Here is an 18,545-nt window from a genome sequence, read left to right on the forward strand (position 1 = left end):
CTAAGATCATGTCATCTGGTCCCATCCTTCATGGCAAATAGATGGGGAAACAGTGGAACAGTGTCAGACTTTATTTTTTTGGGCTCCAAAATCACTGCAGATGGTGATTGCAGCCATGAAATTAAAAGACTTTTACTCCTTGGAAGGAAAGTTATGACCAACCTAGATAGCATATTCAAAAGCAGAGACATTACTTTGCCAACAAAGGTTCATCTAGTCAAGGCTATGGTTTTTCCAATGGTCATACATGGATGTGAGAGTTGGACTGTGAAGAAGGCTGAATGCCGAAGAATTGATGCTTTTGAACTGTGGTGTTGGAGAAGACTCTAGAGAGTCCCTTGGACTGCAAGGAGATCCAACCAGTCCATTCTGAAGGAGATCAGTCCTGGGTGTTCTTTGGAAGGAATGATGGTAAAGCTGAAACTCCAGTACTTTGGCCACCTCATGCGAAGAGTTGACTCATTGGAAAAGCCTCTGATGCTGGGAGGGATTGAGGGCAGGAGGAGAAGGGGATGACAGAGGATGAGATGGCTGGATGGCATCACCAACTCGATAAACGTGAGTTTGAGTGAACTCTGGGAGTTGGTGATGGACGGGGAGACCTGGCGTGCTGTGATTCGTGGGGTCACAAAGAGTCGGACATGACTGAGCGACTGAACTGACTGAACTGAACTGAATTCTTCAAGAGGAATGAAGAACGATGCTTACATAGTGGATCTTCCCAGGCATATTTCCATTTTCATGGAAGACTAACCCCTTAAGTTCAACCATGATTTGCATACTGTAGGAGCTTAATTAGTATCTGCTGATTAGTTGATGGGTTTCCTTGAGAGACCTCTATTTTATTAAAGATTCCCATTCCAGTTAATGTAGTCTACCCCTTGAGAAATCTCAGAAAGTGTCAAAGAGATAATACATTTTAGAAGTTACTGACATTATTTTCATCAGCTCTTTACTTAACATTTCTGGGTCCTAAATTGTTCTCAGTTAATTAGAAGTGAAAAATGTTCTGAAAAGAGTAATGTGAACCTGCTTTGGGTTTTTGTTATTCTTGTAATTGCAGAAATACTCCTGGGTTTTCTTATATCTCTAAGGATTAGAACTTTCAGATGGTCAAATGGGCAAACTCATCCTTCCAAGGTCCAGTTAGTTGTTTCAGAGTCATAGCTATCTGAAAAGGTTTTCATTTGACTCTTTCTTTTCATTGTTTCTTGATTACTCTTTGCCTAATAGAAATGGTCAGGATAAAGTCCCCGAGGATTCTCAAGACAGAAAGGAATAAGATTTATCCCATGACAGCAATAAGAGTTTCATACAGCTTTCACTCCTTGAAGCTATGTTTGGTGGCCTGGTGTATTATCCTGATCCACTGTCATCTCTCTTGATGACTTCAAGAATGAAATACAGCAGTGGGCTGTGAGCATTTAGCTAAGACCCCAAATGAATGTTCAACCATAAATAAAAGGTGATGGCTACTATTTACTGAGTTTTTAATATGTGCGGAGGACTCAGGTAAACACTTGATGTGGATGATCTTGTTTATTATTCTGAGCAACACACTGTCAGGCTGTTGTTGTTCAGTCACTAAGTCATGTCCAGCTCTTTGCAACCCCATAGACTGCAGCACTGCCCTGGGAGTTTGCTGATTCATGTCCCTTGAGTCTGTGATGCTAACCATCTCATCTTCTACTGCCCTCTTCTTTTGCCTTCAATCTTTCCCAGCATCGGGGTCTTTTCCAATCTGCACATGAGGAAATTGGCACAGAGAGGTTGCTGCTGAAGGTGTGGGGGTAGGAAGTGATGCAGCTGGGATGTGAACTGGGGCGTGAACACAAGAGCTGTACTCAGCGCCCCGCTTCTAGCCTGCTATCCGCCCAACCATTATCCTCTATCCCTGCCTTCGGGAATTAACATCTAACTTTTTCTGCAGTGACTCCTATTGGTTAATTTACGCTGTGATAGAGCTAAATTCAGCTGTAGATCACTGAAAGGGGACAGATTACAGGGAAATACAGTGAGAAGAGAGCCTTTTCAACTGCAAAGAAAGCCTGTACTCATCAGGGATATAATCAAATGACACCAATTCTCACTTAGAGAGGACCCTCTAGGAAATGGTCTCCTTGCTCGGCCCCCTGCTGGGGCTGGTAGAATTGAGCTGGCTTCCCTGAAACCCTGCGGTGCACTTTCTGGAAGTGAGTCTGGTTTGTTCTGTGAGCTGCAGAATGAATCAGATTCGTGGCTGGAAATCTCCCTTTCAGCTTCTTGCCTGCAGAATGAGAGTGATTCTATCAGCTTAGCCTGAATAAGAGCATTCGTGTAAGAAATGCCACAATTAGTTAAATCCAGTTAAAAAAAACCCTCTATTAATCAGCACTTTTCCATAAAGAACTTCTAAGGACAGGGAAGGCAATTTGAAAATAGTCATCACAGAAGAAAACTTTTAAGCTTTTCTTTAGGCCTGGTGTACATTCAATGCAAACTCCCACATTTCTGCAACTTTGTAATATTGTTCAATACTGGCTGTCTATCGTGAGCACACTAATTGTGTGCCAGGTATTTGTATAAAAGGATTCATGTGTCTGGGTCTCCTTTAACACAGCAATTCTTTGAAGCAAATATTGCTTGTTTTTTCCATTTTACAGGTTGGCAATCTAGCCAAATGATGGAGTTCATTATTTGCCAAGGTCATACATCTCATAGATGGTAGTGAGGAAGCTTGGGATTTCCAGGTGGCTCAGTGATAATTACTTTATCTGCCAATGCAGGAGACATGGGAGATGTGGATTTGATCCCTGGGTTAGGAAGATCCCCCTGGAGGAGGGCATGGAAACCCACTCCAGTATTCTTGCCAGGAAAATCCCGTGGACAGAGGAGCCGGGTGGCCTACAGTCCACGGGCTTGCAAAGAGTTGGACACAGTTGAGCGACTGAACATACATTAAGCTTAAATCCACAAAACTCCGTTTTTCAACCAATATGCCAAATTACCTCATTTTATCGATGCATAAAGATGATGAGCCTCAAGTATCTTATTCAGTAAATAATAAAAACTAACATTTATTGAGTGCTTCCTGGGTTCTAAGCCTGCAGTGTATTACAACTCTTACCTCATTTTAATCTTCATGTTAATCCATTAAAATAGGTACCTTTTTAATCCCTATTTTCCAATCTAGGAAAGTGAAATACACAGAGGTTAAACTAATTCACCCCAAACCATACATCACAAAGTGATGGAGCCAAAACTAGAAGCAAAATGTATTGCTCCAGAGTATGTCCTTTTAATTGCTACATATAATGCCTTTTTCCCTTGTTTTAAGAACTGGTTGCAGAAGAGGAATACAAGTCTAATGCATTTTAGAAAGATTTCCAATAAAGTTAACCAACCAATAAAAATGGAATCAAAAAGGAAGTTCTGGTTGATTAATTTAATGACGGTTCAAATAATCGGATGATCCAATTCCTGAGCTTCTCGTTTAATTGAGTTTCCACTGATTTCAGGCCATTCTGTTCAGAGAGAATTCTCATTCATGGGAAGTTAAATTTATCTTCATTGGTAAGAAAGGCAGCAAAACCTTGAAGGATGCTGCTAGAAAACTCTCCCTTTGAAGCATTACGCTTTTATCAAGGATTTGTGCTACAACTTTGAAGATTTTCTTTTGAGTGATATTCATAAGAAACCACAATTGTGCATAATTTAAATGTGCTAAGTAAGAGTCCTTCCATTTCAAATGTCTTTCTTAATGATTGAAGCAAACATTTTAAAAGCATTCTCCAGCTCTTGGTGTTATAGAAATCCTAAGTCATCATCACTTCTCCTCTTTGTAGGATAGACGATCCCCCAAGCTTGTAATTAATGAACCATTAAATTCAGGCATACGGATATGATATGGTTTTCAAATGGGACAAATGGGAGTGATTAAACTTCAAAGTGATGACATTTTACCACATCTTCCTAATGGGAGGCACTCAGGCAATGTCCTTCAAATGAATGAACTAATTTTTCTAACTAATTTTTGTTCTTTGAATGTCTTTAGCTCAGTAAATACTTAGAGTATCTTTATTTTCTTTCGTTCAAGTTCTTACTATTTTTTTCTCTTATGTAATCTCCTACTCTGGGTCTTTATTTTTTAAGTACATGCTTATGTTTAGTTTGTGTGTGTTTACTCAGTCATTTCAGTCATATCCAACTCTTTGTGACCCTATGTATGGTAGCCCTGCAGGCTCTTCTGACTGTGGGGTTCTCCAGGTGAGAATACTAGAGTGGGTTGCCATGCCTTCCTCCAGGGGATCTTCCCAATCCAGGGATCACTCTTGACAATTGTAAGGTTTTTAGTCCCACCAGTTATTCTCCCATTCATTGCTCTTCTCTGCTTAAAGCAATGATTTTTTGTTCCTCATGACTCCTCCTTCCTTCTCCTGTTTTAACATCCATGTTATCTTCCTTTCTGAGCATCTTTCCACTACCCACATGCCCAACTGGCTTTCTCTTTTTAGTGAGAATACAACTAAAATATTACTGCCACCAGAAAACCATCCCTTTTACTAGTGACATGGTTTGAAAATTCAGATCCTCCAGGGATTAACTCTCATCCAGTGCTCCTGTTCCAACTCTTACACTTCTAACTCCTACACTCAAAGAATTCAATTTATAAAGTCAACAGTAATAAAAATTTTAATTAACTCATTTTCCAAAACTACTTATTTAGTATAAAATATCAATGTCCTCCAGCCCAAGACCATCTGGAATACTAAGATAATTGAAGAAATTTGGGTTTATTGCCTCTCTGCAATCAGGAAGAACACACACCATTGGGGACTATGAAGCATTTTGGGAAGAAGATTTCAGAATGGACGTCTATGATTTTTGAAAGTGTTAGGTGATTTGGAAGAGTGTTGAAGGCAGCATGGTTAGTTACTGTCAGGAAGAGAGGGTAAATCTTTCATCCGTTGTCTTTAACAATTCTTATACCTAGAAGGCAAGAAGACCAGACTAAGATTTAAGTGTGATTGATAAGAAGGCAGAAATCAGGACTTTCCTGGTGGTCCAGTGGTTAAGAATCCACCTGCCAATGCAGGGGACACAGGTCCCCTCCCTGATCTGAAAGAATTCCAGATGCCAAGAGGCAACTGAGCCCTCACACTGCAACTACTGAGTCCATGCACCTGGAGCCCGTGCTCAGTAACAAGAGCAGCCACTGCAAGGGAGAAGCCTGCGCACCGCAACTAGAGAGTAGCCCCCAATGGACGCAACTAGAGAAAGCCCATGTGCAGCAGCAAAGACCCAGTGCAGCCAAAAATAAACACATACAAATGTTAAAGAAAGAAAAAGCAGCGATCAGTCCTACCAGTCTCGATGAAAGGATGTTTGGTCTGTTTTGTTTTGGACAATGTTTGCCTTTTGTCTGTGCTCAATCATGATTACAGAGTGGTCTTGTTTTGTTTCAGTCTATCCTCGGTCACAAAGTGGTCCTGTCTGATGTGGTTTTTTTGCCAGACCATCTGTGGGCAACTGGACAACACTAAACCTAGCTGTGAGGGCCAGACCAGTTCCAGGCAACAACAAGACCTACTTGACAGCATCTGGCTACCAGGACTGCTTTTTCCTTTCTCAAAAATATACTCCTTTCGTAAAACTGGAAGACATAGAAAGCATTGGGAAGAAAATGAAAAGCTTCCTGGGAGTTTTTTTCTCCCAGAATGGGAATACCAGCGTGAGGGAGAGGCTAAGAAAGCAAGCCACCATGTGCCTGCTGGCTCTGCAGTGGAGTTCAGCTCTTGGCAGCGCTGAGTTCCCGCAGCAAGGAAATCTGAAAAGATAAACTCAGAGTTGCCCTCAAAAGCCAACTCAGCTCTGGTGGGAAAGAGCATAGGAACCAGGTTGCATTCAAAAGCTGGCGTGCATGTGTGCTAAGTCGATTCAGTTGCATCTGACTCTTTGCAACCCTATGAACTGTAGCCCCCCCAGGCTCCTCTGTCCGTGCGATTCTCCAGACCAGAATACTGGGGTGGGTTGCCATCCCCTCCTCCACTGGAAGCTGGCATTCCAAGTCAAATGTCACATAGCTTAGATGGCTCACATAGCTTAGAAGCCCAATAAAAAATCAAAATGAAGCAGGGAGCTCAAAGACGGTGCTCTGGGACAAGCCAGAGGGATGGGGTGGAGAGGGAGTGGGAGTGGGGTTCAGCATGGGGGGACACATGTGCACCCATGGCTGATTCATTTTGATGTATGGCAAAAACCACAACATGGTAAAGTAATTACCCTCCAATTAAAATAAATTAATTAATTTTTTAAAAATCAAAATACTTTTCCCACCAGAGCTCAGTGGTGATTTCCACAAACACAACTGCTGAACACATAGTTAACCAAAGCAGAAATAACTGCTCAGGAAAAGTAGAAAGCTTTCTCTGGAGTGAGTCGTGAGGAGAATTATTTTTAACCTCTATTTTTTTTTTTTAATGTTGTTGCAATAGGAGATGTCAAACTCTCATGACCTGCTGAGGGCTTACCATGTTCAAGTGAAAGGGTGAGACCCACCAGTTCATCTTCAGAACAGAATTGGGAAGAATCAGAAGTCCACCAAGAAGTGTATCAGAGCCATAAATATATCAAAGAAAAGCCCAGTAATTGGGTCAGTTACAATAGTTCTGATTGGATTTTATCCTTGTTAAAACTGTTTTCTTTGGAATTCTTGATTTTGGAGAGATTGGGTTTGGGATTAAAATGGCAACTGTAAAATTTGTGTTAGATTTACAGAAGAAAATCGTTACTTTAAAAGAAGTCACTTGCAGTCTAGCCATGAACCAGAGAATCTCCTGTAGCACTGCCAGGCTGTAGGGTAAAAGTTTACACTGGAAGTGCCAGAGTTTAGAGAAATACTGTAAAATGTGGTTGGAATCAGTTTTCAGAGAAGATTTAGCTCACTTTAGAAGTCATATTTATTTGTTATAGAGTGATTGCTTGGGGTTCAGATGGGATTATAAACAGTCCTGAATATTGTTCACCTCACCTAGGACTGAAATGAGTTGCGTTTGGTGGCAAAAATCTATTTTTTAAAATTTTGATCTGTTAAAATATTTCCTCTGGCTGACCTGCACTGCCATGACTAAGGATAAGAATCTACATACTCTTCATTTTCTCATTTCTCAACTGTGAGTAGCAGAATTTATTAAATTATTGTTAAATATGATATGTTAGCAAGCATCCAGCTAAGTTTTCCTGGTTATTGCACAATCCTTCCATTTTCCTTCATTTAGAAAGAGGACTCCCCAACGACATCCCTGAAGAATGTTGGAATATTCAACACACACATACACATGCAAATATTTTGTTTGTATTCATTTCCGCCCTTGCATTGTTCTCTCAGTTCCAATTCTGTCCAAATCATTTCTACTCCTAAGAGTTCTCTCTCTTTTCTTTCATGAAACTTTATCAAAATAAATGTCAGCTATCTAATAATGACCCAGGTGAGACAGATACTTGTTATTTTATTCTAATATAGTTTGCAAATGTATATTATTATAATATAGTGGGAGGAAATTATGATCAAAGTTTGGCAGTCTTCTTTTGAAACATTAAATAAAGTGTGCAATTTGGGCAATAGACTGTCTCTGCCAAGAGAAAAAAATCAATTATAAATGTTAAAAACACAACTACCTTCCTTTAATTTACAAGTGTTGTGCCTTTATTCATGTTATTCCATCAGTCTAGATCACCATTGGCATAATCCTCTGCCTACTAACACCTTTAGGAGCTTTCCCTGATCTCCCAGAGAGAATCGGCTGTATTTTCACAGTACACAGCATACATCTCTACTTAACAAGAGTGCAAGCCTTCTTTTCATATTATGCAAGTTAGCCACTTGCATATTAGCTGCTTTCACCACTCAAGAACAGGAACACTGTTGTTCATAAAACAAACTGAGGCCTTAGCTGAGGATTAAGGCTTTTGGTGGGAATGAGACAAAAGCAAAGAACTGTTAGGACCGGGGTCCCAGGGAGCAATATAATAGAATTAGTTCACATCGTTGTTCAGTGAGGCAAGTCACACTTGTGTATATTTCATGCATCATCACCTCAGATGGTCTTTTGAGTAGACACCAGTATTTTCGTTTCAGGTAAGTTGTTTGAACTGAAATAGGACTCTCAGAATACGGGTGAAAATATAGTGAATATGACCCTTTCTAAAAGCTACGGTGACAGTCAGGGATTCTTTCAGGTGAGCAGATGTTCAGAAAAATGACTCTAGCCTCAGAATGGAAACCAGTTAAGAAACTAAGTTAGAAAACGGGATCCTTGTAATTAACAGGCCATCTGGACAGAGCAACAACATAATTCCAAACCCTACTTTCTCCTTGTAGGAGCCACGATCTGTGAAATCATTAAACAGTTTTTTCTCTGGATAGATGCATGGGTGGGTAGGTGGATGGATGGATAGGTTAGACAGACAGACAAGGTTAATACGTACATACATATGTAGCTAAAATAAATGCACAAAATTTTTGGCAGCAGTTATCTGTGTTTTGGGACTCGGAGGGTTTTTTGCACCATTTTCTTTCCATTTTCCCCAATTTTTTATGGAAATGTCTTATTTTTATAATCAGAAAAAAAGGTGATTAAAGCATATGTGTCTATGGTCATATTGTTTTTTCATTTGACTAAACCAATCATTCTCAGTTGGGGGCAATTTTGTCCCCCAAATAGCCTTTGGTAATGTCTAGAGACATGTTTTCTTGTCATAACTGAAGAGTGTGCTCCTGGCATCTAGTGGATAGAGGTCAGGGATGCTTCTAGACATCCTACAACATACACAGTGGTTTCTACAATTCTTATGTTTCAGAAAATATAATCACTATCTCAGAATTACCCAAGTAAAAATGATTTCTGGACTGATGGATATTGGAAAAGATTGTGGTTTTGTTTACCTTTAAGTTTTATATAATTGACTAGCAAGATCCTCGTATCTTAACAAATTCCAATAAATATATATTGGGTTGAGTTGAATTTAAAGTGTATAGTTCTTTGAACACAATTAATATAGGTACAAAGACGCATTGTAAATTTTTGAATTAATAATTAAGGAGTATATTTCTCTAGACCCATCTAGAATCAAGAATTAAGGTTGATTTTTGAATGATGCTAAAGCTGAAACTCCAGTACTTTGGCCACCTCATGAGAAGAGTTGACTCATTAGAAAAGACTCTGATGCTGGGAGGGACTGGGGGCAGGAGAAAAAGGGGATGACAGAGGATGAGATGGCTGGATGGCATCACTGACTTGATGGATGAGTTTGAGTGAACTCCGGGAGTTGGTGATGGACAGGGAGGCCTGGCGTGATGCGATTCATGGGGTCGTAAAGAGTCGGACACTACTGAGCGACTGAACTGAACTGAACTGAATTCAGTAGGAGGTTACTGAGCATCTATCACTTCATCGGATGTTCTGCAGAGTATAAAAGTAATATAAAAAGCATTCCCTGACCTTGAGGAATTTGCAATCCAACCAAAAAGATAGAACATGTCCTGAGAAAATAATCTTGTTCCAGAGCAAAACAACACACGTTTGCGTGCCAAAATGAGTAGCAAATTAGTGCAATAGAAGTTTAAGAAACAGAAAAAAAAGTCAGTATGTCTGGAATTGTCAGAAATGGCTATAAGACAAAGAAGAGAATTGGATTAACAGACTGATGGGTAGAATTTCAACATAAGCAGCAATCAGGGGAAGGTATTGAAAGGCAGAGAAAATAGCATGAACAGAACTTGGAAAGACTGATCATAGGCAGGTTGATAAGGAGTCAGAGAACTACCTGGCTGAGTGGGTAGTAGATTTGAACTGCAGTTCGAATTTAATTATGGTGAAACCTATTTAATTATGGTGAAAATCAAATGAGCATTATTAGGAATACTCTACAGAGTGAAGTAATAAAGAGAAAAACAAATATCATATATTAATGCATATATGTGGGATCTAGAAAAATGGTATAGATGATCCTATTTGCAAAGCAGAAATAGGGACACAAACATAGAACAAATATATGGTTAACAAGGGGGAAAGCAGGTGGTGGGAGGAATTGGGAGCTGGGGATTGACATATAAACCCTATCAATACTATGTATAAAATAGACAACTAATGAGAACACACTGTGTAGTGCAGGGAACTTTCCTTAATGCACTGTGGTGACTTGAATGGGAAGAAAGTCCACAAGTGAGGAAATATATGCATAGGTATGGCTGATTCATTTTGCTTATAGTAGAAACTAATGACTCAAATGGTAGAGTCTGCCTGCAGTGCAAGAGACCTGGGTTCAGTCCCTGGGTCAGGAAGATCCCCTGGAGAAGGAAATAGCAACCCACTCCAGTATTCTTGCCCGAGAAATCCCATGGATGGAGGAGTCTGGCAGGTTGGGGTCACAAAAGAGTCAGACATGACTTAGTGACTAAACAACAACAATACAACATTGTAAAGCAACTGTACTCCAATAAAAATTATGAAAAAATGAAAACCTTGTAAAATATCTAAACCTGTGAATGGGATAAACATGCCATCCCCAAAGTTGTGTTTTCAGTCTTCATCACAGAGTGATTATTTGACCTGAAAGGAGTTAGCTTCATCTTCCCACACGTACAGACCTTTCTACTATATAAAGCAACAACCTGGCCTATATAATGTACCTAATATTCCATAAAAGTGGCCAAAAGCAGAGACAAGCCAGATTTAGCCGTAGCCTCAGGTAGCATTTTCCCCACTGTGACTGCAAAGATAGCAAGAGTCCTCATTTCAGAAGAGAAGTCCTCTAATTAAAGAATGATTTTAATTACTTTAACTAATATCCTAATATTATGCTTTTGTCAAGAGAATCAGAGAACAAGTATTCCATTTGGTCAAGGAGTCTTACAGAAGATAGAAATGAATAATTAATGTTGTTCAGAATTGTTAATCTTAATTCAGTACACATAGATGTAGAGCTAGTAATTAGTTTCCAGAAAAAAATAGATCATTGACTCAAAACAAAACAAAAAAAAACTTGCCTTATACTTAAATGTACTCTTCAAAACCCTTTCTAATCATTAGGATAAACATATCTTTCCTGACTGGAGACCCAAAAGAAATAACACTGGAGAAGGAATAGGTTTTATACTGTGGACAAAAAGAACTCCAATGCAATAACAATTGATAATTAATAAAAAAAAAAAGAATTCCCAAGAAGAATGAACCAATGTGTCTTTAAAATAAAAAGTTAGCATTTATACCATTAAACCTATACATACTGTAGTCAAATTAACTATAAAATGAGAATTCTTAGATACCCATAAAAGAGGTTTTGGTAAATGTGAACTTACCTATAAAGTTTTGTTGGCTGGGAAAATATTTAGCTGCATATAATAGCCTCAATTACAGTGGCTTAACCAAACGGAGATTTTGTTTTCTTTAAAGAGAATTCAAGAGGAAAGTAGGCCTTGGTTCTTACTGATGGCTTCATGATGCCATTTAGAACAAAGTCCCTTCTGATTTTCTAATAAGCATCCTTAGATGACTTCCAATTGCATTGCATTGCCCAGAAGTGCATCATGTGAACCATCCCTAGCTGAAAGGCAGGCTGAGAAATATTGTTTTTAATTGTATGCATTGCAGCTCCAAATAAAACTAAAAAAGAAGTAGAAGCATTATAGAGACCAATTAGCAACTCTTTTCAACAACACAAAATCAGTAATTATGCTAAGACCCTAAGCATTACAATAGGTTTGTTAAAACACTGCTAAGTGAATTGGGTAACACATAGCTCCAATATCCAGGTGCCACACAAGTCTATTTTCTAGGATTGCTTAAACTAGGTCATTTTGTGCCTTTAAACTACATTTCTCTCTAATGAATTTCTTGGAGAACAGCCCAAGCACAGCTTGTATCCATTCATAGAGAATGTTTGTGTGTAGGGTTGATAATCCTACAAGAGCAAGAGTGATCCATGAAGATTTCCAGTCAGTCAGAAAGTTTCCAGTTGTTATTCCTGGGTGATAACTGACAGAGCTAATCCAGAGAAGTGGGAAAAAAAGGGTTAATTGAAAATACGGTATCGTACTTTTATTTCCCAGCTGCTTTCTCTCTGTTATTTTAGTAAAGAAGCAAGTGGTAGTATCTTAAGAACTGTCAAGCTCCTAAAAAAAAAAAAAAAGCTCAGTATCTAACTGTATCTGGCACATAATAGGTGCTCAAGGAATAGTTCTTGAATAAACCTTTTATCTGTTTACCCTTATCAAAATGTGTACAGAAACTGGTTAAAAATAAGCATTCTCCATCCACTTTAATGGAACAGTCAAACATTCAATCATCACCCACTGTTTGTGAATAAAAGCTCTCTGAGGAACTGCTTGCCATGATCTCTCCCCGAGAAGGACTTATTCTGTATTTTGTGTGACCTGGCAGATTTTTTCTGACTCACATCCAATGTTAATTAATCAAATCTATAGGAATTGGTTTCTAAGCTATTTGGCTATCAAGCAGATTATTAACATTGTAAAATCAATTTAAAGCCATTTTCAAGTGTTTAAAATCCCCTTAAAATTTCTCAAATCAGCATATAAGTCAGTTTGAGATGGAGCTTGGGGACTATCAGTCAATACATCAGTTGTTCAAGCACTGAATTTATGTTGAGCAGCATTTAAAGATGGGTGAATAACAGCCCCTGCCCTTGATGACTTATGATCCATTTAGAGAGACAATATGTGTGCGGGGGTGGGGGGGAATCATGAAATAGTGTCACATTGCATTTATAATTTGTCAAATGAATAGAAGAGACAGTAAATGATTCTTTTTTCCCAGAATACCAATTAGTTTGGACTTGACTAAAACAGAAACATGAATCAAATACATCCTGGTATGTAACTGAAATTTGAGACCTTGGTAGGAGAATCACAGCACTTTGAAGATTAGAGTGTGACATACTGGTTAGCATAGATAAGCTATAAAGAATCCACTTGAACCATAGGAAGCAATGAAAACAATTGTTCTTTTCCTTCTCTCTTTAAATTAGGTCATGGAACGAAAGGAGTATTTGAGCTTCTATCTGGATGGCGGAGAACCAAAGAGAATTTGCCCTTCAAAGACAGGGTAGCAGATGCTTATTCGGACGTGATGGTGACCTATACCATGACCAGCTCCCTGTACTTTATCACCTTTGGCATGGGTGCCAGCCCATTCACCAACATAGAGGCTGTGAAGGTCTTCTGTCAGAACATGTGCGTCTCCATCCTGTTGAACTACTTCTACATTTTCTCCTTCTTTGGCTCCTGTCTGGTCTTTGCTGGCCAACTAGAGCAAAACCGCTACCACAGCATCTTTTGCTGTAAGATCCCTTCTGCAGAATACCTGGACCGCAAGCCTGTGTGGTTCCAGACAGTGATGAGTGATGGACATCAACAGACATCCCATCACGAGACGAACCCTTACCAGCACCACTTTATTCAGCACTTCCTCCGTGAACATTACAATGAATGGATTACCAATATCTACGTGAAGCCATTTGTGGTCATCCTCTATCTCATCTACGCCTCCTTCTCCTTCATGGGGTGCTTGCAGATCAGTGATGGAGCCAACATCATCAATCTACTAGCCAGCGAGTCCCCAAGCGTTTCTTATGCCATGGTTCAGCAGAAATACTTCAGCAACTACAGCCCTGTGATAGGATTCTACGTCTACGAGCCCCTCGAGTACTGGAACAACAGTGTCCAGGAGGACCTTCGGAGACTCTGTAGTGGGTTCACTGCAGTGTCCTGGGTGGAGCAGTATTACCAGTTCCTGAAAGTGAGCAACATCAGTGCCAATAACAAGAGTGATTTTATTAGTGTCCTACAAAGTTCGTTTTTAAAAAAGCCAGAATTCCAGCATTTTCGAAACGATATCATCTTCTCCAAGGCAGGAGATGAAAGCAACATCATTGCTTCTCGCTTGTATCTGGTGGCCCGGACAAGCAGAGACAAGCAGAAGGAAGTCATAGAAGTGCTGGAAAAGTTGAGGCCTCTGTCCTTGTCAAAGAGCATCCGGTTCATCGTGTTCAACCCCTCCTTCGTGTTCATGGACCATTACAGCTTATCTGTCACCGTGCCTGTTCTGATTGCAGGCTTTGGTGTCCTCCTGGTGTTAATCCTGACTTTTTTCCTAGTGATCCACCCTCTGGGAAACTTCTGGCTAATTCTTAGCGTCACCTCAATAGAGCTGGGCGTTCTGGGCTTAATGACACTATGGAACGTCGACATGGATTGCATTTCTCTCTTGTGCCTTATCTACACTTTCAATTTTGCCATTGACCACTGTGCACCACTGCTTTACACGTTTGTACTAGCGACTGAGCACACCCGAACACAATGTATAAAAAGCTCCCTTCAAGAGCACGGGACAGCCATTTTGCAAAATGTTACTTCTTTTCTTATTGGGTTGGTCCCCCTCCTATTTGTGCCTTCGAACCTGACCTTCACACTGTTCAAATGCTTGCTGCTCACCGGGAGTTGCACACTTCTGCACTGTTTTGTTATCTTACCTGTGTTCCTAACCTTTTTCCCCCCTTCTAAAAAGCACCACAAGAAAAAGAAACGTGCCAAACGAAAGGAGAGAGAGGAAATCGAATGCATAGAAATTCAAGAGAACCCTGATCACGTCACTACCGTCTGAAGGGTGTAGACTAATGGATTATTTTTCTTTTCCAGTATCGCACGATGATGCAGGGCCGATAAAGCTCAGACCTCAGCTGCTTGGGCTGGCCAGGGGTAACAAGGCAAGTCAGATGAAGAGTGAATTATTTATAACACGTCAAGGTGTCCACTTCCAGGGGGGCAAGAGGGACTCAAAGAAGGGGAAAAAGCTCTTTGAAACCTTGTTCTCCACTAAAGACAAGTTTCTGGATGTGATCTTAAGAGCTCTTCCAAGGAACAGACAAATCGACGGAGTGTTAGAAGGCCAAAGGAACAGCTACTTTTAAAAATAAAATGCTTAGGAGAGATTGAGTAGAGAAGGTGGGGGCCTCCAAATAGCAGAGAAGACTTCAGAAATGTCAAAATTGCCATGGCACTTTTCATATTTGTTTTTTGAATAGGTTGGTCAAAGGAAACCTATGCACTTGGGAAGTACATGTCTAATCCTGTCTAAACCAAAGGACTTCCCGACTCATTTTACATGTACATATATATGTATATATGCATATATACATATACGTAGATTTGTCTTTAGTGTACATCGATGTCTGTGTGGAGGCAGGTGCCCATTTGCAGGTGGGCTGGCCTTTCTTTAGAGAGTCCAATCAGCCTTAGCCAAATCTATATATGTTAATGGCCACTCTACATCAACTCAAGTGGTGCAGCAGCAAGAGCATTTTTCAGCTGTGCACTAGGCAAAATAAACAGATATGGGCCCATCATATTCATACACCATGTTGTCAATCTTTGAGATCCTTGCTTTGGATGACTTGGCAAAAAAACACAAAAGGCATTTGAATTAATTGCCATGGGGGCAAGGTTTCAAATCTCATGTTAATGCTAAATAGTTACTGTGGCTTTTTATTGGCTTAAAATGGTTCTCTGTATTTGGGAAGGCTGATTTAGCTGCTTTTAGGGAGCTCACCCACTGCAAATGAGCATGTATTGTCCATACAAATGTGTATAAGGGTGCACAAGTGTGTGTGTGAGAGAGAGAGAGAGAAAGTCGAGGTATTCCATGGTTACAGTATTCTCATTTTAGATGGTGAAAATATACTGCCTTGGAATATAGGTAATGAACATAGGAGAAAGTGAACGGAACTCGGAAACTTGTTGCAGAATGAAATAGAGTAAATGAACCATCGCCACTCACCATGTCCCCTCAACTGGTTCTTAGTGTTAAAAAAAAAATATTCTAATCCTATAAAATCTAGTGTGTTCCTTGCGTTAATATTTGGAACATTAACCCAGGCCACGATCACCACAGTAGTGGTCTCTATAACTACTGCAGTATTGTTTTGTAGCTTCTTGCAATATCATTTTTTTTTGTTACCTGAAAAGTGCTTGTCGGTTGGCCTGCCTCCTAGGATGATTGTTGCTCTCCATGAGTGACATAGTAACTGTAACTGCTGCTGAATTCTCTCTCAAAAAAAGTACTGAGGTAAAGGTTTTCATTGCGTTAAAATTTACAACTGCTCCCCAGCAGATAGACTCAATCTGTTGGGTGCTTCCTTGGATGAATGCTGTGCTTCCTGTCACAGAAAATTACTAGAAAATGCCTTTTCCCATGCCAAGTTGTAAAATCAGTTAATTTTCAGGTAGGACTTCACAAATGTCCAATAATCATAAAATCTGCTAGTCAACTCTTTTAACTGGAAGAGCACTACTTTCTGCACCAACTTTGGTTGCATAATTTAAATGAATTTAGAATATTAAAATCTCTAACAAACAAACAAAAAGCTTCTGGACTCAGGTTTAGAAAAGAGATGCAAACCATTCCATTCCGATTTCAGTGTTTTTTAAAAAAATGAAATTGGTAGGTGAATGAAGTAATGAAACAATCAAATGAGCATACTTTTACAAATGAAGGATTTACCTGAATATTAAGGGAAAGGAGAACTGTTTCTTTACGGCTTCTTTTTAGTTAAATGAAAAACATTTAACTAAATTTCATTTTATTGAATGGGGAGTTTGTTTCGTCCTACCTTGAGGTTATTGAGTTTCTATTGGAAATGATCCATGTCTTCTCGATTGTGTTCATGTGGGGAAAATAGCAATAGACGGAATATGGAAAATACTTGCCATGACATAAGATTATTGTTCATACATTATGTGTAACGTCGCGTCGCAGATAAGTCTAGCCTTTTGCCTCCTGAGCTGCTCTGCTAGGATGAACTGGTATTTGACACTAGCAGACCTATAGACCTTGGTCTTATATCTGAAAGGGAAGTTTTTGAGGCATTGGGTGTTTGGATGGAGGAGACAGGACTCTTCTTTCACAGTTGACTCATCATTTGTGAAGATTGGTTTTACATCCTTTTCAAAAGATGGGAGGTCATCAGCTGAGAAATCCCATTAGCTATCAGTCCATTTCTTTGTAAAATGTGCCATACTCCATTACTTTACCAACTTTTAAAAAAGCTTGCCTATTTGAGTCATTTTTTTTTTCTTGATTACCTTAGACAATTCCACATGCAAAGAAGATTGGCAGGTTGGTTTATAAAGAAAGGATCAAGCATGCCAGTTGCCAAATGCATGTGGGAATAGTGGCATAGCTACCCCACCACGGGGGCAGTTCTAATATCATGCCCCCATCATTGAGACAGTCTCTATTTGGACAGGGAAAACAGTTCTTTTTAGGTTAGATCTTCAAGGATCAAAGTGACTAAGAAAAATATGAATTTCTCATTGTTCAAGTGACTAGAGGTGTGGAATTTTGGAAGGGACATTATCTTTTCCAGGACACCATGGTACTCTTTAGTGAACTGCAGCAATAATTTATTGAAATGGAACTTCTTGTTCTGGAAAAGTTAATATACCACACAAAATGCCCTAACTTAGTCCTTGGAAGCAATTTAAGTCTAGGAAGAATGTAGAATGTAACTGAGCATCGTCTGACCTCCCAACCTCACTGTGAAACAGACATTTCCAAGAATTCCATTCACTGAATGCCAAGATGAATCCTAAAATAGAAGATCATGATTTGCAAGTGACACCAAACCTCTGCCTTTATCAGTAGCTGGTGTGCAACTCTTCAAGTTTTTCAAGTTTATTCCCACTGTCTTTAGTCCATTTGTGAAATATTGATGGTGTTCAAATTAGGAACTTTTTTACTTCTAGAAGATGACCTATTGAATCCTAGAAAAGAAGAACGCTATGGGAAATATCTCAGATGTGTAGAATATTTTATTTTGCTGAAACATGGTTTTTCCCTTAAAGTGAGAGAATTTTAAAGTCTCAAAAACCAGAGTCCAAACCCTTTCTGAATTTAAACTGGAATGTGGATTTGTTTCCTCCCACTGGAATTTAAATATGAATTAGAGAGAACTGTAAGACCTGCACACTCCATGATGGTTACTAAAGCTTCAAAGAGGTACTCACCTAAATGACAGAAAGGAGATTTGGCTAACAGATTCTTTCCCTCTTATTCGTTAAAGATAATCATATGCCAACTTAGACCTTGCACAAGTTTTTTAAATGAAAAGTATACTTAAATGTCATCCCATGAATTCTTTCAGGGACCAGTAAACCTCTTTGAAGGTTGTGCACGAATATTCTATGAAAGAATTATCCTCCACTGTGGCTGTATCATGTGAGTGTTTCTTTCCCATTTTATTCCTATTTATTTCCACGGAGTTTTTGGTTTTACCTTGTGAGCTTAGAAGAAGAATTAAGATAAATGAAGCTCCTGTGATGCCCTAATAGCCATTCTTGATTGTTGAATTCAATAGGATGAGAGCTTGGTCCATTTTGTAATTACCCATTGCACTTTCCCATAACAAGCTGATCCTCCTAGGCTTGTGGTTAGAGCTAGGGATTAACTATTGCCATTCAGAATTACATGTATTTTTTATAAGTTGACTGT

At 39.4% G+C, this 18,545-nt stretch overlaps 1 protein-coding gene across 1 annotated transcript in view; it reads left to right on the forward strand.

Annotated features, from left to right (window-relative positions):
• The window catches only part of PTCHD4 (patched domain containing 4), a 193,899-nt gene extending 179,239 nt beyond the window's left edge, over positions 1-14,660 (forward strand). Inside the window, exon 3 of the mRNA XM_055574664.1 lies at positions 13,027-14,660. Within this exon, the coding sequence (XP_055430639.1) occupies positions 13,027-14,660 (1,634 nt within the window). The remainder of the gene's footprint in view (positions 1-13,026) is intronic.
• Positions 14,661-18,545: the final 3,885 nt, after the last annotated feature.

This window comes from Bubalus kerabau, chromosome 3, assembly GCF_029407905.1.
Source record: "Bubalus kerabau isolate K-KA32 ecotype Philippines breed swamp buffalo chromosome 3, PCC_UOA_SB_1v2, whole genome shotgun sequence".
Lineage (NCBI taxonomy): Eukaryota > Metazoa > Chordata > Mammalia > Artiodactyla > Bovidae > Bubalus > Bubalus kerabau.